We start from the raw sequence: 26,763 nt of genomic DNA, 5'->3' as shown, positions 1-26,763 counted from the left end.
TAAGTCTGAACTACCCCAGACAGCATTCTTTTGACAGCAAAGTAAAAGCTATGGTATCCAGCATATCCTGGGGTAATATCCCAGTGCTCAACACCAACATGATTCAGCAGCAAAAACCAGTCACGGAGATAATTATCTAATCTCCAGCAACATCGCTTAGTCATTGGAGAAAATCCCAATCACCAATTTTCCAAACACCAACAATGGCAAAGCCCAATTAGAAACAACATCAAGCCACTTGTCAACAGCATCGCCCAGATGCCAGCAGCTAAATGCATTTGTGAGTGCGACCATTTACCTCTTAGAATCATCGGCAACGCTTAGCCACTGACAATCACGTCACCAGCTTACTAGCATCAGCTCCCAGTCACCAACAAAACTACGCAGCATGCAGTTAAGTTCTGTTGCTTACGATATGTTCCGACCCCCCCCCCCCCCCCCGGCTGGATATTGACGATCATTGAGGCTTAATTCTATTATTTTTATCAATCTGACTGGTATTCCAGTTGATTGAGAATTTGAAAGGTTGAAATTTGTTACAAATTATCCAAATTCTCGTGTAATGATCTTGATGTAACTTGTCAAAATAATACAGTAAGAATATTATGTTATGTTCTCACACTGTTGTGTTTCCACTTTGTCTCAGTTCTGTAATGCTAAACATCGTGGGGATCACGTTGTAGTCAACATAAAGTTTGCATTTTGCAGATACGTTCCCCTGTTGGTCAATTGCATTATAGCCAATTTGTGTGGCTGGTACACGCATTATAGGAAAAGCCCCCTGTATGAGTTTTTTTCAAAAGTTTTTTTTCTAAACTCTGCAAAGGGCTTGCTTGACGTAAGTTCTTTCAGCAAATTCACTAATTGTACAATTGATAATTGATTTCATCTGTGGGATGTGCCAACTGAAATGAGTTCTCTAATTATGTATTAATTTAAATTGCAGGTTATTATCAGCTGTATGTGGCATGCTGTCTTACCTAATGTCAAAAAAGAATGTTGAACTTTGTGATTTTTTTTGTTAATCTTCAGGGTCGGATTCTTCGGGGAACTTACAGGTTCCATGCCATGATAACTACTTTTGAGATGATCCTGGGTGGTTGTCCGGAGCTGAATGTAATTGAATGGCGATGTGTCATCATTGATGAGGCTCACAGACTGAAGAATAAAAATTGCAAGCTACTGGAAGGATTGAAAATTATGAATCTGGTGTGTTACTGAAATCTGTAAATCTTGTATTGTAGAATTGATTACATAATATCTAGTCACAGAAATGCAACCAAAGCGCACTCTGATCCAAATGTAGCAGTTCTGGGCAACTTAGTTTGTGTCTCTAATTTTGATTATTTTGTTCATTGCTTTCTGCTAATTATTGTGTTTCATAATGACACAATAGGGATAAAGGGATTTTAGACAGTCAATTTCATGTCTTGTAGCTAGTACCCTGCCTAAAATCTTCAGTTAAGAGTGTTCAGCTCTTGAGAATTGTTTAATTGTAATAACAAAGCATCTTTTTGGCAACAGTTTACATTCTCAAACTGAAGATACAACATTTTAATGAATTGCCTTTGAATTCTCTATACTTTGTTCTGATCACTGGCTCAAACCAGGCCAATTTGTTCAATGGTTTTTTTTTAAACTGCAAAGTGGCAGAATATATACTTTACTTTTGTAGCATACATTTTTAATAAGGGCTAATCTACTTCATCTATGGCCATAATAGTGAACCCAGTATAACCAGGCTATAAGATGTAGGAGCAGAAGCAGCCCATTCAGCTTGTTGAGTCTGCCTTGCTATTAATGAGATTATGGCTGATGTTGATAATTCAAAACTGCACTTTCCTGTTTTACTGCTATGTTTGGTTCCTTAATGATTACAAGTCTCCCTGTCTGTCTCAGCTTTGAATGTATTGAATGACCCAGCCTCTAATAGGCTTCTGCAATAAATAATTCTAGATTCACCATCCTCCGGGCGAAAAAAAAATTCTCCTCACTCTGTCTTATACTTGAGATCCCTTATTCTGAGATTATTCCCTGTAGTCCTAGAGTCTCCCACAAGGGAAAAACAACCTCTTTGTACCCTGAGATAACAAGGTGTAGAGCTGGACGAACACAGCAAGCCGAGCAGGAAGGCTAATGTTTTGGGCCTAGACCCTCCTTCATCCCTTGTTCATCCAGCTCTACACCTTGTTATCTCAGATTCTCCAGCATCTGCAGTTCCTACTATCTCTTTGTACCCTACCCTGTTGTGCCTCCAACCCCACCACCTTTTTAAAAAAAAGTACATGTTTCATATATTTCTGTAAGATGTTCTCTCATTCTTATACTCTGCACGGAATACAAGCCCAACCTCATAAGCTATTCTCATACGAAATTCCCTCCATAATTGGGATCAAACAGCGAACCTTCTCTGGATTACCTTCAATGCCACTATACCTTTTCCTTCGATAAGAGAACCAAAGCTTTTCACCCTATCAACAATACATTTGATATTGGTAAAGGTGATTCCACGCAATACCATCCTTTTCCTCTTGGCGAATGATGGTGGAGATATGACATTCCAACAGTAGAGAAGGAAATGGGGAAGAAAAGTTAAATTGTATTATAATGAAGTACAATTCAAGAAGTATGATGAAAATGTACAAATATTTCTATTTCAATCCAGGAACACAAGGTCCTGCTGACAGGAACTCCTCTGCAGAACACTGTGGAGGAGTTGTTCAGTTTGCTTCATTTCTTGGAGCCCCTACGTTTCTCATCAGAAACCACCTTCATGCAGGAATTTGGAGACTTAAAGAGTGAAGCACAGGTATTTTAATCAAAGCGTCCAGTAATTGTGTTGATTAAGGGCACCTGACCAAATTACTTAATTTTTGATCATGCAGTGCTGCTTTGTAACAAAAAATAAAACTATGCTTCAGCTTTGTGGACTGTTGCAAGAGTCTGTAAAAATATCAAACTTTACTTAACTGTTTTGATTAAAGGTTATTGTTCCTTAACTATATTCCAGATATTTCCTGGCCTGTTGAGTATTTCTAGCATCTGTGGTTTTTTTTTTCCAATTTTGCAAATAACGTATTGGTCCTCATTTGATTTTGCACTGTCATGGGTATAATAGAATAGCTAGCTTACGAGACTACTAGTACTGTGCTTACTAAGGAAAATATACTGATAGTAATGAACAGCATGACTAGTTCACTGCATGTGTTCTCCTATTTTTAAAGGGTAAAGGCTTGAATGTTGTTTGGATGATGAGTGATATGAATGCAGATCAGAACAATGTCTCAGAATGCATTCCTAGGATCTGGACTGTTATTTTCAATTGTAATATTTTGGTATTTTGTGTAGGAAATACATTTTTGGCAGTATTTAGAACTATCCCTTCAAACATTGACCTTGTCCAAATGAAAAATATTTTTAAACCATCTGTATCCACATTTTGCACATTTCATTTTAAAAACGAGTCCAGTTACTTGAGCAAGGTCTTTATTCATTCATTATGTCTAGAGTCACATATAGGCCAAGCCAGATAAGAACAGCATCTCCTTGCTTGAAAGCAGTGAACCAGATGGGATTTTATAACAATCCACAGGAGGTAATTGTAACAGTAGGACAGCATCTTTTTCTGATTTTTATTTCTAATGTGTTAAAGTTTTAATATCTGTCTTGGTGGGGTTCGAACCCATGTCCCAGAACTTTAGCAACACACTGAACCAGTAATCCAGGAAAATGATAGTGTTTCAAAAGCAGATTTTTTTTTTTTTCATTTGATCAGTATATCAAACTGAAATTAATGTACTGGGAAGACCGTTGAAGCCTTAACACTGAATTCTTGAATTTTGTGTGTCAGTATGTGTTGCATGGCCAATTCTGACCTGATTTTATGTTAACTAATCAGGTTTTATTTTGAACCATGATAGAATGTCGTACATGTGGCTTGTTAGTTCTTGGAATGAAACCAGTGCGATATTCTGAATATTTGGTCATCTGATGTCTATCTAATCATGCTTGTTCCATGTTTTAATTGATAAAATTTAAATTTATTAGAATTGAGATGATTAAAATATAAGTTGATGTTGAATGGGACTAGGTAAAGAAAAGGATGGGTAAATTTGAGTGGAATGACTGTTCAGGTATTTCAGAAAACCTGGTTAAACCTGTTTCTGAATGCAGATATATGATCAGCAATTTGTCCTGTCTGGATTGATAACCTAGTTTTACCTTGCATTGCAACACATGAAGGACCAATTATATTTTTCAACTGAATAGCCTGATCCATTTCATTCTCCAAGACTGCAGTTGCAATTTTTGTGCACTGACAGAAACATCAGTTATAGAACAGCAGTTAAGATTGAGTGCAGAACATAACTACTGCTGTGTACAGAAGATTTTTGCATTTTAAGTGGGAGGTGAGTGTTTGTTGGAGATCAGTTGTAAAAGAGAAGGTCACAAGTTGGATGTTTCATTGCTTTTGTTTAAAGGTGCTGCTACTACTATTAACAGTTTGATAGCGTTCGGTATAACATTGTGGAGGAGGCGACAGAGATTTGACGTCCTTATGTGCATTAGGCTGACGTCAATATACAGTTCCTGCATGACACTAGTTGTTAGTGTTGTGAAACTGAGGATGTAGTCAAGGCTACCACTGATCAAATGATCCGGAGTAATATATTGTATTTCACTGTTTAAGTCCTATATCAAACATAGGTGCTTGACCACAATGTAGAACATTACAGCACAGTACAGGCCCTTCAGCCTTCGACGTTGTGCCGAACTGTCATACCGATCTCAAGCCCATCTAACCTACACTATTCCATGTACATCCATATCCTTGTCCAATGACGACTTAAATGTACTTAAAGTTGGCGAATTTACTACTGTTGCAGGCAAAGCATTCCATTCCCTCAGTACTCGCTGAATAAAGAAACTACCTCTGGCATCTGTCTTCTATCTTTCACCCCTCAATTTAAAGCTATGCCCCCTCGTGCTCACCATCACCATCCTAGGAAAAAGGCTCTCCCTATTCACCCTTTCTAACCCTCAGATTATTTTATATGTCTCAATTAAGTCACCTCTCACCATGCTTCTCTCTAATGAAAACAGCCTCAAGTCCCTCAGCCTTTCCTCGTATGACCTTTCCTCCATACCAGGCAACATCCGAGTAAATCTCCTCTGCACCCTTTCCAAAGCTTCCATATCCCTCTTATAATGCGGTGACCAGAACTGTACGCAATACTCCAAGTGCGGCCGCACCAGAGTTTTGTACAGCTGCAGCATAACCTCATGGTTCCAGAACTCAATCCCTCTATTAATAAAAGCTAGAACACTGTCTGCCTTCTTAACAACCCTGTCAGCCTGGGTGGCAACTTTCAAGGATCTGTGTACATGGACACCGAGATCTCTCTGCTCATCTACGCTACCAAGAATCTTACCATTAGCCCAGTACTTTGCATTCCGGTTACTCCTACCAAAGTGCATCACCTCACACTTGTCCGCATTAAACTCCGTTAGCCACCTCTCGGCCCAGCTCTGCAGCTTGTCTATGTCTCTCTGTAACCTACAACATCCTTTGACACTATCCACAACTCCACCGACCTTGGTGCCATCTGCAAATTTACTAACCCATCCTTCTACGTCCTCATCCAGGTCATTTATAAAAATGACAAGCAGCAGTGGACCCAACACCGACTCTTGCGGTACACCACTAGTAACTGGTCTCCAGGATGAACAATTCCCGTCAACCACCACCCTCTGTCTTCGTTCAGCAAGCCAATTTCTGATCCAAACTGTGATCGCAGATATATTCAGAGAGGAAGAAATCTCTTAACTGTGCACACGGTTTTATGCTATCACCGTTTATTTAGAGTATGCTGTAATATGAACTTGTTGAAACAGGCCTTTTTCAGAGTTGTATGCTATACTTATGAATAGAGGGGTCAGCTTAAGGTAAACAAAAGTTGGTTTAAAGGATTTGAGGAAAAATAGTTCTGCCCAGAGAGTGGTGGGTATCTGGAACTCACTACCTTAAAGGGTGTAGAGGCAGGAACCAAGACAATATTTAGTTAGTATTTAAATGAACAGATGAAACACCACAGCGTACAATGTTGTTGGCCAAGTGCTGAAAAATAGGATGAGAGCAGTTTGGGTCCATGCCAGTCATCTAGCACCTATCTGCCAAAGGGCCTGTTTCTGTGCGGAGATACCAAGGACTTATGCTGACACTATGACTTACCTTTTCCCCTTTCCTTGCTTGCTTGTTCACCATTCTCATACTTTCAGACCTGTAATTTATTTTGTACGTAATCTTGTTTGAGGTTTCTGATTTCACCTGAAAGGAACTCTGATTATAAGCACTTCTCTGTCCAAATCTGTGCATCTGAACAGACGGGGTATGATCATACATGCATACATTATTTCAGGTGCAGAAGCTTCAGGCAATATTGAAGCCAATGATGCTGCGACGACTAAAGGAGGATGTGGAAAAGAAGCTCGCTCCTAAAGAAGAGACAATTATTGAAGTAGAATTAACCAACATTCAGAAAAAATACTATCGTGCAATCTTGGAACGAAACTTTGCCTTTCTATCTAAAGGGGCTGGTCAGGCAAATGTTCCTAACCTGGTAAATACCATGATGGAGCTCAGGAAATGCTGTAATCATCCGTATCTGATAAAAGGTAATAAATTGCTACTTTATTTGACTCTGTACTTGTTATATTTAGGTGTTGAAAGCCGTAGTTATTGTTTTTGAACTTTCTCCATTCAGTTTTACAGATTTTTCTTTCAAGTACATCAGTTTTGGTTTAATTTTTCTTGAATATAAGCCTGCTTTGAATAGGTTACAACCATCATTTGGGTGACATTATTCTTTTTTTAATTTGCATGTTTTTCATAATTATTTAAATTTTTGAAAAAGGCTTTTTCTGTCCGTATACTGTTTCACAAATGAATGAGACTGGTGTAGCTGATTATTGTTAAATGAACTTTAAAGCATTGGTTCGGTACATTAATAAATTAAGTTGTTAGTGATATACAACATTTTTTCTCAAAAATAAAAGTCTCGTTTCACTAATGTGAGCATAGGGGAGGATACTAAAAATCAAACTTGTATGTATTCAAGATGCAGTAACTCCATTTCATTTTTAATGCTTGCAATGAAGTGCAACTATACTATTTAAATACTTTGTATAATACTACAATACTATTTAAACTTATGTATAAAACTTTGATTTTGTGTTTGTTTATCCTTTTGATAGCAAGTCAATTTATAATAAAAACTCTCTTTGGCAGCAACATTAACAATAGAAGGTATCAGTAAGCTTGATCACCATTGGGCATATGAATAATTTACAGCCAACCAGTTGAGCTTACCTTTCAGATCCTAGTTCTCTGCAGGCAAAAATTGCAGTTTAATTGATTTTTTTTTTACAATTTTGAAAGTGAATTTGTAATTTAAATATCTTTGCTATTTCAGTCAAGTCCAGTGGCAAACTGAAAATGTTGTGCTGACGAGGACTAATTGTGCTAATTTAGGTATCCCAAGAAATATTTGACTTTTTTATTCACTCGTGTACTGTACGCATCACTGATTGGATTTGCGTTTATTATCCGCCCCTAGTTACCCTGAAGAGGTTATGGTGACCTGCCGCCTTGTTGTAATGAAAGATAGAAAATCGGAGGGTACAAAGACGATTACTAGATTCATCTTTATTGAAACAGTACTAGGCATTCAAGAAATAGGATCACGACCAAATGATTGCTCAACACCCGCCAACACCACCACCACCACCACCATTCAGTCCAACAATGGCTCCTCTGATTCATGTTCACTTCCCTACCTGCTCCTCACATCCTGAAATGATGGAACACAGACAGACTTTTGTGAGAATTTCAAAGATTCGTAACTTTCTGAGAAGATATTTCTCTTCATTTCTGATCTAAATGATCAATCCTCTATCTTGAGACGCTGCCTTTTTGTTTTGCATTCCCCAACCAAGGGAAACGATCACTATCTACTGTGTTTAAACAAAATGCAAGTTAGAAGATATTTTCACGAGAGCTAATTTTTGAATTGAGTAGAGATCAACAACATTTTAGAAATTATTAGATTTACATTTCTTTGTTTTGTCCCCATTTCCTATTTAATGGAGTCTGAGTACTTGTCTCTGGCAAATGTGATCGTCAATAGTTAACTTAGTAATATGATGCTCCTCAAGTCTCTTAATTACCAATTATATTGTGAATTGTGGTATGCAAAAAAAAATCACTCACTTAGATGAGAACCGGCTTTTTGACTAAGTTTAGAATTGATGTCTCGAGTTGACTTGTAGCACACTGATCCCTTTCTAATATAGAAGACTGGAAGGTTTTTTAATATGTGAACTTGCATAAAGAGAAGAAAACTTCAAAGCATTAATATTTCAGGGCCTCTCAATCTGCATTGCCTTCAAAGAGCCTTTACAATGCGGTGAAGAAAGTCTTAGGCGGGAAAATGGAAAAGTATGTATCATTGTTACAAAGGAGTAACTTTTTATTGCTAGAGAAAAATACGACAAAGCTTGGGCAGCTAGAGTTGAAGAAAGTGATTGTTTTCAACATTACATTCTTTGGGATAATATGAAATGTTCAGCTGTCAATTTTTTTAACGTTACAACAAAGTAGAAATATTACGATAAGTGAAGATTTTACTAGTTCTGGTTTTTGTTTTCTTCCTGTAACAATCCATAATCCATTGATTTTGAGAAGCTAGAATACAAGAGCAAGAATAAATTGCTGAGGCTGAAGAAGGCTCTGATCAGACCGTATTTGGAATGTTGTGAGCAGTTTTGGGCCCCGTATCCAAGGAAAGATATGTTGGTCTTGGAAGTGGTCCGGAGGAAGTTTACAAAAATGGCCCTAGCAATGAAGAACTTGTCGTGTGAGGAGCCTTTCAGTACTTTGGGTTTGCACTTGATAGAATTTAGAAGGATGAGTAGGGTCTCATTGAAAGTTACAGATTATTGAAAGGCCTAAATAGAGTGGAAGAAGAGCAGATGTTTCCACTCGTAGGAGAGATGAGGACCCGAGCACGCACAGCCTTAGAGTGAAGGGTTGACCCTTTAGAACTGAGATGAGGAGGAATCGTTTTAGCTGGAGGGTGGTCTTCATTGCTTTTAATGCTTTTCAAGGCAATGTGATTGGTTTCTTGCACCCACATCAAATCTCATTTAATGGAATCTAAAACTTAGTACAAAGAATAGTTGTATACAGGCGGCAGCAGCCGCAACAGTATTCTTGGGCGTTTGTTAATTACATCACACTTTCATTCGCCATTTTCCTATCACCCGTGGTTAAGAAAATATTCTGTTGATACATGCTTCACCAAACATAGAATCTTGCTATTGATAAAGTGCAGTTTTTAAGAAATGAAGTTCTGGTACCAAGTCAGTACAATGCCAACTTGTATTTATAAACCAAGTTTACCATTTCAACTTTAAAAACTAATGACCTGATTAAGAAGTGCTGGAACCATTCTGTGTTTGTAAATACACAGCATGTGACTTGCTGGTGTATACTTTCTGAATGATAGCTATTCTTACCTCTCAGGTTTTTTAAAAAAAGTTGATATTGTTTCTTAAAGTAAAGTAATTGGATTGTGGAAGAAAATCACCCAACCCATTGTGTCAGACCTGACTGCTTTTCATCAGGCACGTGTGCTTCTAAGAGGCCCTTCAAACCCAAATTAAAATTGGGGATTTCTGTCCCTGCTAAATTTTCTAGCAATTGTAAATTCAAGATTTTTGAATTATTGCTCTTCACGATGGTAAATGTTTTCATTTCAGTATGTTAATGTGTTATTTCAATCTAGTTAGCTGAAACTGTCTCAACATGCAATCTGTAACAGAATGTGGTGTATAATGTAATGTTGGTTTGATTGAAATGTGTTTAATATCATAGGACGGTGGCATGATTATAAATCCAAGATAATGTGTGCTTTTTGGTACTAGGTGCTGAAGAAAAGATTCTGGGAGAGTTCAGAGAGATGCATAATCCAGCTGCTCCAGTCTTTCATCTGCAAGCTATGATTCAGTCATCTGGTAAACTTGTCTTAATTGACAAGCTGCTCCCAAAGATGAAAGCTGGTGGTCACAAAGTTCTCATCTTCTCCCAGATGGTGCGCTGCCTTGACATACTTGAGGACTACCTTATTCAAAAAAGGTACAGGTTAAGATATGCAAGAATCCTAAAATTCTTTTTTAAAAATCACATTTATTTGCATAACTGAAGCTGTGTAATATTCTATTTTGAGCACAAAACTAAACCTGTGAATTCAAAAATTTGAGAATCTGTTGCGTCACGATGTTGGTCTCACATTTCTGGCAGTATTTTCCGTCATAGGTTGCTACATCACAGAAAACTGATGTCCCGGCGTTTAAGTGTTGACTTGCTCATGAGTAAAAAAATTACCTAAAACTTAAATTGTTTTTGAAGTGTTTGGTAATGCGTCATTGAGGATTTTTGTTCGTAATTCTATAACCAGGGAAAAAAATTTGTGACATCCACATTAGAGCAGTCAGTATCCATATGGAAATATGGGGAATTATGTCAGTAACTTTTAAAAAGTATAATTGATCGTAAGCTTGTTTCTGGAATCATTATTAGGAATAAAGTTCACAAACTTATCTACCCGAAGATACATTCTTATGCACTTTTTATGATGCTCATAGTATGTTTCCATACTATGATTTATTTTTATTTCCAGTAGAACAAAATGTACTTTATTGATGGTGTCAATGGTGAAAAGTAGCTTGGAAATAAGTTTTCATGCTTATTTGGGAAACCTAATATTTGCATTTTACGTTCTATCTATTCAACACAGAACAATAGTCTATTTATTTTACTTTATCATATGACAGTAATTTGTTAAATATCTATAAACCTGCTAAAAGAATTTTAACTTGAAAGCCAAAATTATAATAAACTTCGAATTGAAGGAAAATGCACAAATAAAAACTCAAAATTCGGTGAGCTGAGCATGCTCCTGCAAAATAAGTTTCACAGCTTCAGAACTCTGACTTCCTGCCTCACAGCGCCAGGGACCAGGGTTCAATTCCACTCCCCCGGGCAACTGTTTGCACAGTTTGCGCATTCTCCCCGTATCTACGTGGGTTTCCTCCCACAGTCCAAAGAAGTGCAGGCTCGGTGGATTGACCATGTTAAAATTGCACCATAATGTTTAGGGATGTGTAGATTAGGTGGGTTTATAGGAGGATGGTATTGGGTGGGATGCTCTGAGGGCTGGTGTAGACTTGTTGGGCTGAAGGGCCTGTTTCCACACTTTAGGAATTCAGTGACGTCTACGAAGATTTCTGCACCAAATACTGTTGTAAACTATCGTCTTGTACTTGATTTTTCTTCTTCCATAACTTAATTTTTTTTTATTTGTAGCCTGTGTCACAGTGCAGATTTACAGTTTAGATCTTCACCTTCACATGTCCTTGTTTCTGAGTGGGTGGCTGTTTTCTTAGTGAGCATGCATGACAATTGAATACACCCAAACTTCAGCCTAGCAAGGAATATAGTATGGAATTCATACAAGTTGACATTAAGCGAGTGCATTATTCCTTTGTCACAAGCTGATGCAGCATAAATTTGTGCATACAATTTTCTGTCATGATTTGTCTTGAACCCTGTCAAGAAATTTAGAATGATAAATTAGATGTTCTGTTTTATGAAGAAACCCTACAGAGTATTACTGTCAAGGTTTTCTATATTTCTTGATGTGGGTACCTAAAATCATTGTGTGGTCCGGATCCACTCTGTAGTACAAGGGATTTGTTTGGGAGTAAAGGAAATTTCTCAAAGAGCTAGAACTACCTAGAAACCGATATCCATTTCAAGCCCATCAATTCCCACAGCTCCCTAGAATACAACTCCTCTCACCCACCTTCCTGCAAAAATTCCATCCCCTATTCCCAATTCCTTCGCCTCTGCTGCATCTGCTCCCCGAATGAGGCATTCCACTCCCGTACATCTCAGATGAACTTGTCTTTCAAGGACCGTACCCCCGCCCCCGCCCCCGCCCCCGCAGTGGTCGAGTGTCTCCTGCATTTGCCGCAACTCATCCCTCGCGCCACATCCCCGCAATAACTGCCAAAAAGAATCCCCCTCATTCTCACGTACCACCCCACCAACCTCCGGATACAATGCATCATCCTCCGACATCTGCAATCCAACCCCACCACCAAAGACATTTTTCCATCCCCACCCTTGTCTGCTTTCTGGAGGGACCACTCTCTGTGACTCCCTTGTCCACTCCACACTCCCCTCCAACCCCACCACACCCGGCACCTTCCCCTGCAACCACAGGAAGTGCTACATCTGGCCCCCGTACGTCCTCCTGCACCCCCATCCCAGGCTCCAAGAAGACTTTCCACATCAAGCAGATGTTCACCAGCATCCACTGTACCCATTGTGGCCTCCTCTACATTGGGGAAACCAAGTGGAGGTTTGGGGGCTGCTTTGCAGAACACCTATGCTCAGTTCGCAATAAACAACTGCACCTCCCAGTTGGGAACCATTTCAACTCCCCCTCGCATTGCTTAGACAACGTGTCCATCCTGGGCCTCCTGTAGTGCCACAACGATGCCACCCGAAGTTGCAGGAACAACAACTCCTATTCCGCTTGGGAACCCTGCAACCCAATGGTACCAATGTGGATTTCACAAACTTCAAAATCTCCCCTCCTCTACTGCATCCCAAAACCAGCCCAGCTCATCCCCACCTCCCTAACCTGTTCTTCCTCTCACCTATCCCCTCCTCCCACCTCAAGCCACACCCCTATCTCCTACCGACTAACCTCACCCCACCCCCTTGACCTGTCCGTTCTTCCTGGACTGACCTTCCCCTCCCTATCTCCCCACCTATACACTCCTCTCCACCTATCTTCTCCTCTATCCATCTTTGATCTGCCTCCCTTTCTGTCCCTATTTATTTCAGAACCCTCTCCCCATCCCCCTTTTCTGATGAAGGGTCGAGGCCCGAAACATCAGCTTTTGTGCTCCTAAGATGCTGCTTGGCCTGCTGTGTTCATCCAGCTCCACACTTTGTTGTCTCTTATTTCTAAAAGAGCTTGTTGAGGTGCGGTTGGATTTTTTTAAACGCAAAAATTTGTTCAATGCATTGAATAGAATCAAAAATGTATCCTTTGTGAATAATTATGCAATTTTACCCAGAAAACATGTTATCCATTTTCCAAAGTTGTTATCCAAGGACTTGCTGACAAAGGTACAGAATAAAATGTGGCTTGTCTCTTTAAAAATGGATCCCGAGATTGCAGTAAGTGTAATTTCAAGAAGCCTTTCCAATGGTATAACATCATAGAATTAATAATGTTATGTTGTGTATTTTTAGAGTGATCAACACACCGGGTCTCTCTCACTTGCAGCACCTCATTTGGTTTGTTTAAGCAGTTAAAGGTTGGTCTCAGTGACAGTACACACAAGCTTATTTTTGTGAGCATTTATTTACATCATTGACTAGGCCGAGTGACCTACTCTTGTCCAATCCTTTTTGCCCAGGTAGTTAGTTCAGTATGGTGTATTTCAAAAGAAGGTTTCAGAATAAAATGATCTAGGTTAATTATTAAGAACGAGCAGTAAGTACTAAGCATCTTTTAATCTTTTGTGGACTTCTTTGGGCACCTGTCTGATTTGTACATTTTAATACTTTCCAGTCAATGCAAAACATACTGGTTTATTCTCACACTTTGAAAGAATTGTCAAGCGTGTTTTTTATGTGATGTACGTAAACTCTTAATTGAATCAGGCTGAAGAGCAGCCACAATGGAACCTCACTCATGTTGGCTTGTCATGTGTTAATTTCTTATTTCTATATTGACATGATCAGCTGCAGAGCTCGTCATTAGTATAATGTGGTTTGTAAACACCTATCTTGTAAATGCTGAAATTGGGCTGTACTGTGAATGGTAATGGCTCAATTTTACTGGCAGATTGCCAATGCTGTATCCTTTATTACTGGAAGAAAACAAAGCTTCCCTGAGAAGAATTAATTTGGAGATAATTGTGATTTGACAGATGTGATATAATGTGGATGCAGAAAGCTGTAGTATTGTTCTGTGCGATGTCTTAGTTATATGATTTGACTCCTTCATTTCTCTCCACTTCTCAGTAATTGATTGAGTTGTTATTTGTAGTTTTTTGGGTGTTTAACTCTAGCTCAAAGAAATCTGATTTGTCAATTTTCAACATTACACTGGTGAATATAGCTGTCACCCAGGTGGATAGAGATGTTAAGGCATACGGTATGTTAGTTTTCATGAAAAGAGGGATTGAGTTCAAGAGCTGTGAATTTATGCTCCACCTACACAAAAGCCTGGTTCAGCCACATCTGAAGTATTGTGTCCAGTTCTGGTCACCTCATTACAGGAAAGATGTGGAAGTGTTGGATAAGGTGCAGAGGAGATTTGCCAGGATATTGCCTGGAATGGAGGGAAGGTCGTACGAGGAAAGGGCAAGAGAGCTAGGACTTTTCTCTTTAGAACGAAGGATGAGAGGTGACATGATAGAGCTGTACGAAATGATCAGAGGTATAGACAAAGTGGACAGCCAAAGACTTTTTCCTAGAGTGGAGGTAACTATTTCGAGGGGTCGTAGTTTTAAACTGAGTGAGGTAGATATTGGAGAGACATCAGAGGTAGGCTCTTTACTCAGAGTGGTAGGGGCGTGGAATGCATTGCCGGAGAGGGTAGTGGAGTCAGCCTCATTAGTGGCATTTAAGCAGCTATTAGACAGGTATATGGATGATATTATAAGATAGGGGTGGAGATTAGATAGACCCTAGGGTAAAAGTTCGGCACAACGTCGCCTGTACTGTGCTGTACCGTTATGTGTTCAATGGAATTGTAAGGATCATTGAGTTCATTTATGCACAACGTAGAAAAGTAACCGATTGATTAAAGTTGGATTGCGTACAACTTGGATACATAGGGACCCCACTATTTTCTATTTGTCTTTCATTTTGGATGCTGCCAGAAACTGTCCAATGCATTAAACTGATTTCAAAAAGATATCACTCAAAAATTACTAACGTGAGAGTGCACTTAAGTTCACGATTTCCTAACTCTCAGGAGAAAGGTTCCTTTCAGGTCTGAGGAGATAGGGCCAAACAGGTTGGTAGCAGTAGAAACTGGCAAAAGTTCACAGATTTCATGCCTGTTTTCTTTCAAAATGAATTGTAAATCATCAAAATATAATATCATTTTTTAATGAAAAAGCTTTCCCACTCAATGTTTCAATGGGCACACACTACCTGGGTTGGAAACTGCTGAAGGAGATCTTGGAATAGTCTGATAAGAAATAGTTTGTTTATTTTGGAATTCGAGCATGGAATGTTTAGAGGTAAATTAAGTCAGGAAAAACAGTTTGTATGATGAGAAAAGCATACAAATAATTTAACAAGTAGGTGGTAATACTGCATACATGCAAACCTGTACAAAATAATAGCTTGAATGTTATCATTGCACTCAGAATAACTTGAGTATGTCCCATTTCATTCAAAGATAATTATTGTAGGAATGTATAATTTTTCTGATTTCAAGAAAGGTGAACAGAAATGTATGGTGAGTGAAAACTTAATTTGTATCAACGTGTAATTATGATGGACTCTTTAATCAGTAAGAAATAAATGATTAATTGTTGCTTGACGATGTCTTGTTTAAGGTAATTCTAGTGATTAATCAAAGTGGAAAATAGAGACCCACAATTAGCAAGATTTCTAATTCCAACCTAAAAAGGTGAAAATACTTTCAAAGCGCACACATATTTTCTTCTTCTTTAATTTGTTCTAATTACTTCTCACATCTGCGAATCAATACAATTTCACACGTAAGTTAGAAGCTAAACTAAGTTTAATTATTTGCTGACCTACAGCTCACTGTTAGGATGCATTGTTTATGAGTAATATATTGCGTGTTTAGCTCAAACTGAAGAAAATCTGAATTCTCAGTTTTCAAAATTAAACTAGTGGAAAGGATTGTAAGGAACATTTAGTTGAGTTCATTGCTTATAGAAAAGGAACCTGTCAGTTAAAGTTGGCTTGTGCGCAATGGTGGGAAGCCACTATTTTCTATTTCTTTTGTGGATCAGATGAATTTACTGGGAGTAAAATTGTAAAATTGAACTTCTGACTGATGGATTAAATGATGCAATTATGCATGCAGTATAGTATTATGTAATCTGCTTGGGCGTAGTTGTGGCTTCTTACTCATTGGAACAGAAGCAGAACGGATTTTGAATTTTATTATACCAGTCAAAATCTAACACTGGCCACTACCAGATCTGTTGAAGCACTGTTATATTGCATTGGAACCAACTTCTTCAACCTTCATTCTGCAGTTTGAGATCAAATGCATTTACATTATGTCTTTGCAGATATCTTTACATTATAGATTTTTTTAGCCATCATGGTGTTTTCCATTTTGTTGTAATATTATAATTCCAATATAAACCTGAAAATTGATTACGCAGAAATAATGTGTCTTTCTAGAGGAGAGTGCAATTCTGCTTCCTGTGACATTATATCTTTAAGATGTTTCAGGATATTTATTCTCCTTGTGTCACTTTTTAAAATTATATAGAGTTTATGTCAAGATTTGGCAAATCGAGAGAGTTGAGCCATGGAGTTTTTATGACATGGCAAGAGTCCTGTCAACCCGTTGATGACTGACTTGGATGTAAATATCCATCTATTCTATCCCATTTTCCAGCACTCGGCTGACAGTCACGTATGCCTTCTCCCACGGAAAGGCCAGATAATCTATAAGAAAATAGACAGTAGGTGCTGGAGTAGGCCATTCGGCCCTTCGAGCCAGCACCACCATTCATTATGATCATGGCTGATCATCCACAATCAGTATCCTGTTCCTGCCTTATCCCCATAACCCTTGATTCCACTAACTTTAAGAGCTCTGTCTATCTCTTTCTTCAAAGCATCCAGCGAGTTGGCCTCCACTGCCTTCTGGGGCAGAGCATTCCATATATCCACCACTCTCTGGGTGAAGAAGTTTTTCCTCAACTCTGTTCTAAATGGCCTACACCTTATTTTTAAACTGTGTCCTCTGGTTCTGGACTCACCCATCAGCGGAAACATGCTTCCTGCCTCCACAGTGTCCAATCCCTTAATAATCTTATATGCCTCAATCGGATCCCCTCTCATCCTTCTAAACTCAAGAGTATACAAGCCCAGTCGCTCCAATCTTTCAACATATGATAGTCCCGCCATTCCGGGAATTGACCTTGTGAACCTACGCTGCACTCCCTCAATAGCAAAATATTCTTCCTCAAATTTGGAGACTAAAACTGCACACAATACTCCAGCTGCGGTCTCACCAGGGCCCTGTACAGCTGCAGAAGGACCTCTTTACTCCTATACTCAATTCCTCTTGTTATGAAGGCCAGCATGCTCTTAGCTTTCTTCACTACCTGCTCTACCTGCATGCTTGCTTTCATTGACTGATGCACAAGAACACTTAGATCTCGTTGTGCTTCCCCTTTACCTAACTTGACTCCATTGAGATGGTAATCTGCCTTCCTGTTCTTGCCACCAAAGTGTATAACCACACATTTATCCACATTAAACTGAATCTGCTGTGCATCCGTCCACTCACCTAGCCTGTCCAAGTCACCCTGTTTTCTCATAACATCCTCCTCACATTTCACACTGCCACCCAGCTTTGTGTCATCCGCAAATGTGCTAATATTACTTTTAATGCCTTCATCGAGATCATTAATGTATATCGTAAACAGCTGCGGCCCCAGCACCGAACCTTGTGGTACCCCACTGGTCACTGCCTGCCGTTTCAAAAAGGGACCCGTTTATCACTACTCTTTGCTTCCTGTCAGCCAGCCAATTTTCAATCCAAGTCAGTATTTTGCCCCCAGTACCATGTGCCCTAATTTTGTTCACCAATCTCCTATGCGGGACTTTATCAAAGGCTTTCTGAAAGTCCAAGTATGCTACATCCATTGGTTTTCCCTTGTCCACCTTCATAGATACATCCTCAAAAAATTCCAGAAGATTAGTCAAGCACGATTTCCCCTTCGTAAATCCATGCTGACTCTGACCTATCCATTTACTGCTATCCAAATGAGTCGTAATTTCATTGTTTATAATTGACTCCAGCATCTTTCCCACCACTGATGTCAGGCTAACAGGTCTATAATTTCCTGTTTTCTCTCTCCCTCTTTTCTTCAAAAGTGGGACAACATTAGCCACCCTCCAGTCCGCAGGAACTGATCCTGAATCTATAGAACGTTGGAAAATGATTACCAATGCGTCCACGGTTTCTAGAGCCACCTCCTTAAGTACCCTGGGATGCAGACCATCAGGTCCCGGGGACTTATCTGCCTTCAGACCTATCAGTCTATCCAACACCATTTCCTGCCTAATATAAATTCCCTTCAGTTTGCCCATTACCCTAGGTTCTTCAGCCACTATTGCATCTGGGAGATTGCTTGTGTCTTCCCTAGTGAAGACAGATCCAAAGTATCTATTCAACTCTTCTGCCATTTCCTTGTTCCCCGTAATAAATTCCCCTGTTTCTGACTTCAAGGACCCAATTTTAGTCTTAACCATTTTTTTCCTTTTTACATAGCCAAAAAAGCTTTTACTATCCTCCTTTATATTTTTGGCCGGTTTTCCTTTCAACCTTATTTTTTCACTATGTTTTGCCTTTTTAGTTATCCGCTGTTGCTCTTTAGAAGTTTCCCAGTCCTCCAGCTTCCTGCTTATCTTTGCTCTGTTATACTTCTCTTTTATCTTTATACAGTCCTTAACTTCCCTCGTCAGCCACGGCCGCCCCTCCCTCCCCTTAGCATCTTTCTTCCTCTTTGGAATGACCTGATCCTGCACCTTCTGCATTATATCCAGAAATATCTGCCATTGTTGGAGAACTTGCATTCATATCCGCCTTTTCATAGTTACATTCCAAATTTCTGTACAGTCAAAACAATGATTCTTTTTGGTGTTATAAAAACTGTGACATCCAATTACACATAACAGAGTCCCATAAATGGCAATATGATCATGGCTAAATCGTCTTTAGATATTAATTTGACTAAGTATTGCCTAGGACACCACCTGCGATATTCCTGCTAAGCTCTATGGGTACGTGGTCACTTAATGGAAATAATGCAGCACAGGGAGCAAGCGGGTCTCATGAGCAGAACCACCTACTTGGATCCCAAATACAGCTGTGCAGCTAACAATTTGATCCTGGTTTAAAATGCAGCAGGTTTCTAATGTTTAAAAAATAAAATTGTGGAATCAATTTTCTTCAAACTATCAAGATTTTTATAGGTATTGAATGGCTGGAGCTCTTGACTGTTCATGCACAGAGGTCTGATTCCCTGAATAAAGAATTGGATTTTGTGTCTCTGCAACATTCTGTCAGTGTGACATGGTGTCAAAATAGTGCCTATACTTTAACAACAGATAATTCCACACATATCAAGTCGTCAGTTCTAAAAGAACCAATATGGACAGAAAGAAACAATTTACTCAGTCAGAAAGGAGGAAGGAATCACCAATCCAGTCCCAAATTGCTAATTTCTCAACTTACTTTTGGATGATTACAAAATTATCTAAGCTTAGACTCCTTTTGCCAGCCTTATGAATTCATGGCATAGAGTGCGAGATTCGGTTTCTTGTTGAGGCAAATTTTGTTTTGTTATGATCTTTCGGTGTACTTGAAGATTTTGGACATCAAAGAAATATATCAATGATTTATAATCTGTCACTGCTGTAACTCATTGGTGTTCCTGTTGACCATTTTCACAGTTTTGTTACAGTCATTTCACACAGTCTTGTGTGTGTATGTACTGCTGTAGATTTAATGACATACAAAGCTCACAAAGCAAAAGTTTGAATTTACAGAAACCAAACATGAGAATGTATGGGAGAAGAATCAGGCTTGAAGTAAATGAAGACTGCTTTAATGATTTTTGTTGTATGTATAACTTTGCTTACAGGTATCCATATGAGCGTATTGATGGGAGAGTTCGAGGTAACTTACGACAAGCAGCAATTGACCGATTTAGCAAGCCTGACTCTGATCGCTTTGTATTCTTGCTGTGTACAAGAGCTGGTGGTTTGGGTATCAATCTAACAGCAGCAGATACATGTATCATATTTGATTCTGACTGGAATCCACAGAATGATCTTCAGGTAAAGAAAAACTATTTTAGTTGTAGATTGAGTACAGTTTAAATATTAGGCACCATGAGAGGAAATAGACAACAATATAAAAAGAAAGTAATTTTTTTCTGCCCTTTTTATATAAGTAAGCATTATAAAATAGTATTATGGGAAGGTCCAACGAAACAAGCAAAGCCTTCGCTTCTTTAAAAAGAAGGAAAACTACCAGTTTTATAGTCCACAACAGCTGAAATTCAGAGTCCATCAAACACTTTACCTGTCCTGGGAAGACAAAGAAAAACATTTAGTGAATAAAGTTGAATATTAGAATGTAAATAATCAATTTAACAGGGTGAAAATTCAAGTGCCAAAAAATGCACAAGATCCTACTTCCTTGAAATAAGATCTAATACTTTGGATGCTGGAGGTCTGAAAGAAACAGAAGAAGCTGGAGAAACTCACCAGGTCTGGCAGAATCTGTGGAGCGGGAAACAGAGCTAACGTTTCGAGTTTGATATGTGTTTTCTTCAGAAAACATTGCGAAGAAATCAGAGTTCTGAAGAAGAGTCATATCAGCTCAAAACTTAAATTTGTTTCTTTCTCCACAGATGCAGCCAAACCTGAGTTTCTCGAGCAGTTTCTGTGTGTTCTTCAAACACCTGGATAGTGAGTGTTGGGAGTCAGTAGCTAGAAGTAAACGGCAGTGATCAGCCAGCTCATTCTAAGTGTGACTTAGCTGTGCAAGGTCTTTGTGATTTACATCCCAAGAAGATCTACAGTCATTTGAAATCCAACAAGCAAGAGATAATAACAGGAGTAGGTAAGTTAGCCACTCAAATCTGTTCTGTTATTTGGTCAGATCAAGGCTGATACATATCCCACCTTGGCTCCATTTCTTTATCTACCTTTACCCAGCAAAAATATATTGAACTCAGACTGGATTTTCAATTAATATAAGATCCACAACCTTTGGGGGAGGAGTTCCAGATTTCTGGCACTTTGTATGTGAAGAAGTGCATCATTATTTCAGTGACAGGTCATGCCTCACAAATCTTATTGAGTTCTTTGAGGAGGTCACGAGACAGGTTGACGAGGGCCAAGCAGTGGATGTGGTGTACATGGACATCAGCAAGGCGTTTGATAAGGTTCCCCACAGCAGGCTCATTCAGAAAGTCAGGAGGTGTAGGATACAGGGTGATTTAGCTGTCTGGTTTCAGAATTGGTTGGCTGACAGGAGGCAGAGAGAGGTTGTAGATGGTAAGTATCCTGCCTGGAGGTCAGTGCTGAGTGGTGTCCTGCAGGGCTCTGTTCTTGGGCCTCTGCTCTTTGTAGTTTTTATAAATGACTTGGATGAGGAGGTTGAGGGGTGGGTTAGTATGTTTGCTGATGACACAAAGGCTGGAGGTGCCGTTGATAGTATCGAGGGCTATTGCAGGCTTCAGCGAGCGAGACATTGACAGTTTACAGAGCTGGGCTGAGAAATGGCAGATGGAGTTGAACCTGGATAAATGCAAAGTGATGCATTTTGGAAGGTCGAACTTAAATGCTGAATATAGGATTAAAGGCAGGATTCTCAGCAATGTGGAGGAACAGTGGGATCTTGGTGTTCAAGTGCATAGCTCCCTCAAAGTTGCCACCCAAGTGGATAAGGTTGTTAAGAAAACATATGGTGTTTTGGCTTTCATTAACAGGGGGATCGAGTTTAAGAGCCGCGAGGTTATGCTGCAGCTCTACAAAACCCTGGTGAGACCATGCTTGGAATATTGTGTCCAGTTCTGGTCGCCCTATTATAGGAAAGATGTGGAGGCTTTGGAGAGGGTGCAAAGGAGGTTTACCAGGATGCTGCCTGGACTAGAGGGCTTGTCTTACAAGGAAAGGTTGACTAAGCTCGGACTTTTCTCTCTGGAGAGAAGGAGGAAGAGAGGTGACTTGATCGAGGTGTACAAGGTAATGAGAGGCATGGATAGAGTCGATAGCCAGAGACTTTTCCCCAGGGCAGGATTGACTGCCACGAGGGGTCATAGTTTTAAGGTGGTAAGAGGAAGGTATAGAGGAGACGTCAGAGGGAGGTTCTTCACCCAGAGAGTTGTGAGCGCGTGGAATAGTTTGCCAGTGGTAGTCGTGGAAGCGGAGTCATTAGTGACATTTAAGCGACTGCTGGACATGCTCATGGACGGCAGTGAATTGAGGGGAATGTAGGTTAGGTTATTTTATTTTTGGATTAGGATTATTCCATGGCACAACATTGTGGGTCAAAGGGCCTGTACTGTGCTGTACTTTTCTATGTTCTACCGAACAATTTGTCTTTAAATTTTAAAATGATCTTTTAGTCCTGAATTCAACAGCTGGGGAAAAGCCTTTTTGTCTTGTCAATTTCCTTAATCAATTTAAATACCCTCATTAGCTCACCCTCCACTTTCTAAACTGTAGGGATGGTAGGCAAAGTTTCTACATGCCTACCCACACCCTCCAAACTTGGAGTGGTAGAGAATCATTTAAGTCCAACCCAAAGTAAGCTGCTCCTCTCTCTTTTCACACTGTACCTGTCCAATTTAAGCATCATATAGTGTGAGACCTATTTGGCTAAAATAACTTCAGTACAAATTAAACAGCTTTGACAACATGAGTACCAGAAATTTGATGATGTAAGTTGCACATACAGATTATTGATCTTGTAATTCAACCATTAGCCACAAGGCCATTGAAGAAGCACCATAATTATTTTTGTTTAGAAAAGAAATGGTCAGTAAAGGGTTCCAACTGGCTCCACTGCATAATAATGCATGTCTCCATGTGGTGATGTTGATGACTAGATTGGGCTTTGCTTTATTAGCTTTCCTAGTTAAACAACTTGGTTGAATATAAAAACAGGCGCATCAGATGATTGTGCCTTTTGGAACAATGCAAAGCAAAAGCATTATTAATTCTTGAAAGAAAGCACTTTCATTTAAAGCACTCCTATTCAGCAATAAATACTTAACTAGTAAAGGATCTGTCTGCTTCACATTTTGTAGAGTTGTCCAGTGGTTACTGGGTATTTATCATACTTTATCATCACACACATGATAAAGTTTGTATTGCATACCCAATTTTCTAATGTTTAAAGTCTGTGGTGCATTATTGCTCTAAATTATTTTTTCATTGAAGGCTCAAGCTCGATGTCACAGGATTGGTCAGAACAAAGCTGTGAAAGTTTATAGATTAATAACTCGGAATTCATATGAACGGGAGATGTTTGACAAGGCGAGTCTGAAGTTGGGACTTGACAAAGCTGTGCTGCAAAGTATGAATGGCCGAGAAAACAATGTTGGTGGGGTAAGTAATGAAAATATTGGTTTTAATCCCATATCCAAAATGTCACGTGATGTCCTGAAGTATTTACTGTGGAGTGACTAGTTGGACTAATGATACAGTCCATCAGTTATATTCTAATTGAAACTAATTAGTGTTCAGCATAAATTAGAGCCTACAATAATAATGCATATTGTTTCTCAGAGTATTTCTCATCAAATTATGTCAACTACAAAATTCAAGTTAAAAATACCCTTGAAACCTGTGACATTCTTATTCAAGGAAGGGTGTAAGAACATCCCCTCGGAACTACCCTGTGATGGTTTAAATTGTGTGGTACCTAATGTTTTGGGACAAATGCAAGAAACATAAAAAAATCACAGGTACCCACTGTACTAATGAAGGAGAGCCAGCAACGATTTGCAAAATGCAGATCATGCTTGATTAATCTACTTGAATATTCTGACGAAGTAACAGGGAGGATCGATGAAGGTTTTGTCCATTTGGTTGAAAGAAACCTTTTATAACGTGCCACGTAAAAAGCTGGTTAACATTTGAGGCTCCAGGAATAGGAGGGTCATTGTCAGTTTCAGGGATGATCGTGGCTGATAGTGGCTGAAGACAAAATGGTTTGAAAGTTTTTTGTGACACAGAATCATGTAGTTTTAGCACAGTTTACGATCTGTAGAGAATGTGCGCTCTTTTTGGCCACTTCAGGTGGATGGAATTATTAACCTTTATGTTGGTAGAAAGATTAGTTTTCCTTTGCTTATCATCTATTGCAGTCAAGACTGGGCCAATGCATTTATATGAAATCAGTGATGGTACCTCATTGTTTCAGCATTCAGTATAGGGAGTATATGTAATGCAGAATGGAGTCCATGCTAACACCGGACCATAACTGTGTTGGTTTATGTGGATGCGAAGTGAAACAAATGATTTGTAGCAGTGTTTTGCAAACCATTTTCCAATGTGACACAACTTTTTTCATCACCATCTTCTTAAGGGCAATTAGGGATTGACAATAAATACTGGCATTGCTAGCAATGCTCACATCCCATGAATGAATATACTAAACATTGCTGCAAATTAGTGTGACTTCAGATGCCAGCCAGTGCAATGCTCCTTCCCTCACCCCTTAAAACAGCAAAGTAAGATGAAGATGGAAAGTTACAAATTGGCATCTAGTAGAACATCATACGTATGAAAACTTGTATTTTTAATGTTCTTTGTGGAAATATTACGTTGTATACCTACGTAGTTCTCAGTCATATCTGCATTGTTGACAGAAGACGGTCTTTTCTGCCCACTTCACCTCACATGGGCAAGCCCTTATGCCCAGCATTCTAACCCCACAACCCCTCACCTCAACAATCCTGCCCCTCAAATTCACTCACTCACTCAGTAATCTGTTAGAATAACTTTGCAATAACACTGAGCACACAGATCCCAACATGACCAAGTCACAGCGACTGAAAACCAGCCCTGATTCACTTTGGTCAGTCTGCCTTTCCCTCACCAACCCACACATCCCAGACCTTTCAAACCCAGTGAATACTTGGGCTGATCATAGTCTCATGACCAAGACTGCATGAGAACCCCTTAAGTTGAGAGGAGTCCCAGGGTGTAACTGTGTCAATACCAGGCTGGATTTCCACTGTTGAGTGAAGTGTCTTGGTCATTTGTAACAACAATTGGCCCAGCACAGACTCCATCCTGCCCCTGTCTGTGCCCAATAGATATCCATTCTTACCCAGCCCTGATACACACTTCTACTCCAGCTCAGACCCAGTATACTGTTTCAGGCCAGCCTTGCCTGTCTGCACCCCAATACACTGTTCTGCTCCAGTTAGCCAGCACAGCCCAGCTCCAGCACATGGTTTCACTCTGACCTCAACTTAGAACAGATCTTTACTCCGGTGCCTGTTCACGATTTCAATTCAACTCTTTCTGCTTACTTATCACCATCTCTTCAACATTTTGGAGGATTTTGAACTGTCAAAAGTTAAATTGTTCAAACTTGAAGCTTCTAGCATCTCAAATGAGACGTTCCCCCTCTTCTGCCCTCACTGCCCCTACAATCATAGATTCTGTCTCTGTTGGTTGAATGATTGCTTCTCACAAGATATGCTCATTGCTTCCTCAGTCACACTCTGCAGTCAGTTCCCTACAGCTTGGATATTTTTTTTTAAAAAAGGCTTCAGGGCTGAAAATAGCAGGTTCTGGTCAATGGTTTTCGGACTGGATGACGCTGGGCAGTGATTTTCCCTAACGTCAGTGCTAGGACCACGCTTTGTTTGATTTGAGAGATGTTTTAATTTGAATATACGCATGCAAGCAGAATGGGTAACCACGTTGCGGGTGGTATTAAATATGCACAAGTTTGAGGTGATACATTATGGCTTGAGAGATAAAGAGAGGCAATATAGATTAAATTGCACAGTCCTGTACAAGGGCAAATAAACTGAGGGTTCATGCAGATAAATCTTTGAAGGTAGCAGCATATTTAGAGAGTGGTGAGCAAATGCATAAAATCTAGGACTTGATAAATAAAGGCATTGAGGACAAAAACTGGAAGATAATGCTGCATCTGTCTCTCTTGCTCTTTCGCCTTTGAGGCAAAGGTGATCATGTTCTTCTTCATCTCGGGTATTTTCCAGAGCTTTGATGGATATGTTAGTGACTTGCAAGACTAATCAATGCCTGGAAAGTTCTGCTGCAAATAGAATAGAATACCACAGATGGATATGAGTTGCTGGCTGAGATTTCCTTACTTTGCATTTTCTCTCCACTTGCCTTTGAAGGAAACCACACTACTTTTTTCTTAGTTGTGCCAGATACAATGGTTCAGAGTGTCCTTGTAGTGCTTCCTTTAACCACCATGAGTGTGTACCCCAGACTTGAGCATTCCATAAAAAATTGTTATGCGAGTCTTGGGTACCCTGGCTACATGTCACAACAGCCCGACTAGTTGAAGGTGTATAAGACTCTGGTTAGGCCACAACTGGAGGGTTGTGTTCACTTCTGATCACCACGCTTCCCGAAGGTTGTGAGGGTCTCGAAAGGATGCAGAAGAGATTTGCTGGAATGGTTCCAGGGATGAGGGCTTTTAGCTACAAGGTTCCATTAGAGATTGTGGTTCTCCTTGAAGCAAAGGAGACTTAGGGGAGTTTTTATAGTAATATGTAAGATTATGATAGGGTAAACAGAACCTTTTGCTATTTTCTAATTTTGTAAGGATTGCAGGCACAAGAAATATAGAGTAAGATGGGAGGAGAACT

At 39.5% G+C, this 26,763-nt stretch overlaps 1 protein-coding gene across 9 annotated transcripts in view; it reads left to right on the top strand.

The window, feature by feature from the left end:
* chd9 (chromodomain helicase DNA binding protein 9) overlaps positions 1–26,763 on the top strand; it is a 247,877-nt gene that overhangs the window by 155,786 nt on the left and 65,328 nt on the right. For all 9 annotated transcript variants that reach the window (XM_048546753.2, XM_048546752.2, XM_048546749.2 and 6 more), the window contains 6 exons: positions 1,033–1,209; positions 2,666–2,809; positions 6,420–6,675; positions 9,985–10,195; positions 20,026–20,221; positions 23,339–23,506. In XM_048546753.2, the coding sequence (XP_048402710.1) occupies positions 1,033–1,209; positions 2,666–2,809; positions 6,420–6,675; positions 9,985–10,195; positions 20,026–20,221; positions 23,339–23,506 (1,152 nt within the window). The remainder of the gene's footprint in view (positions 1–1,032; positions 1,210–2,665; positions 2,810–6,419; positions 6,676–9,984; positions 10,196–20,025; positions 20,222–23,338; positions 23,507–26,763) is intronic.

This window comes from Stegostoma tigrinum, chromosome 16, assembly GCF_030684315.1.
Source record: "Stegostoma tigrinum isolate sSteTig4 chromosome 16, sSteTig4.hap1, whole genome shotgun sequence".
Classification (NCBI taxonomy): Eukaryota; Metazoa; Chordata; class Chondrichthyes; order Orectolobiformes; family Stegostomatidae; genus Stegostoma; species Stegostoma tigrinum.
This window is presented reverse-complemented; position numbering and strand designations above follow the sequence as displayed.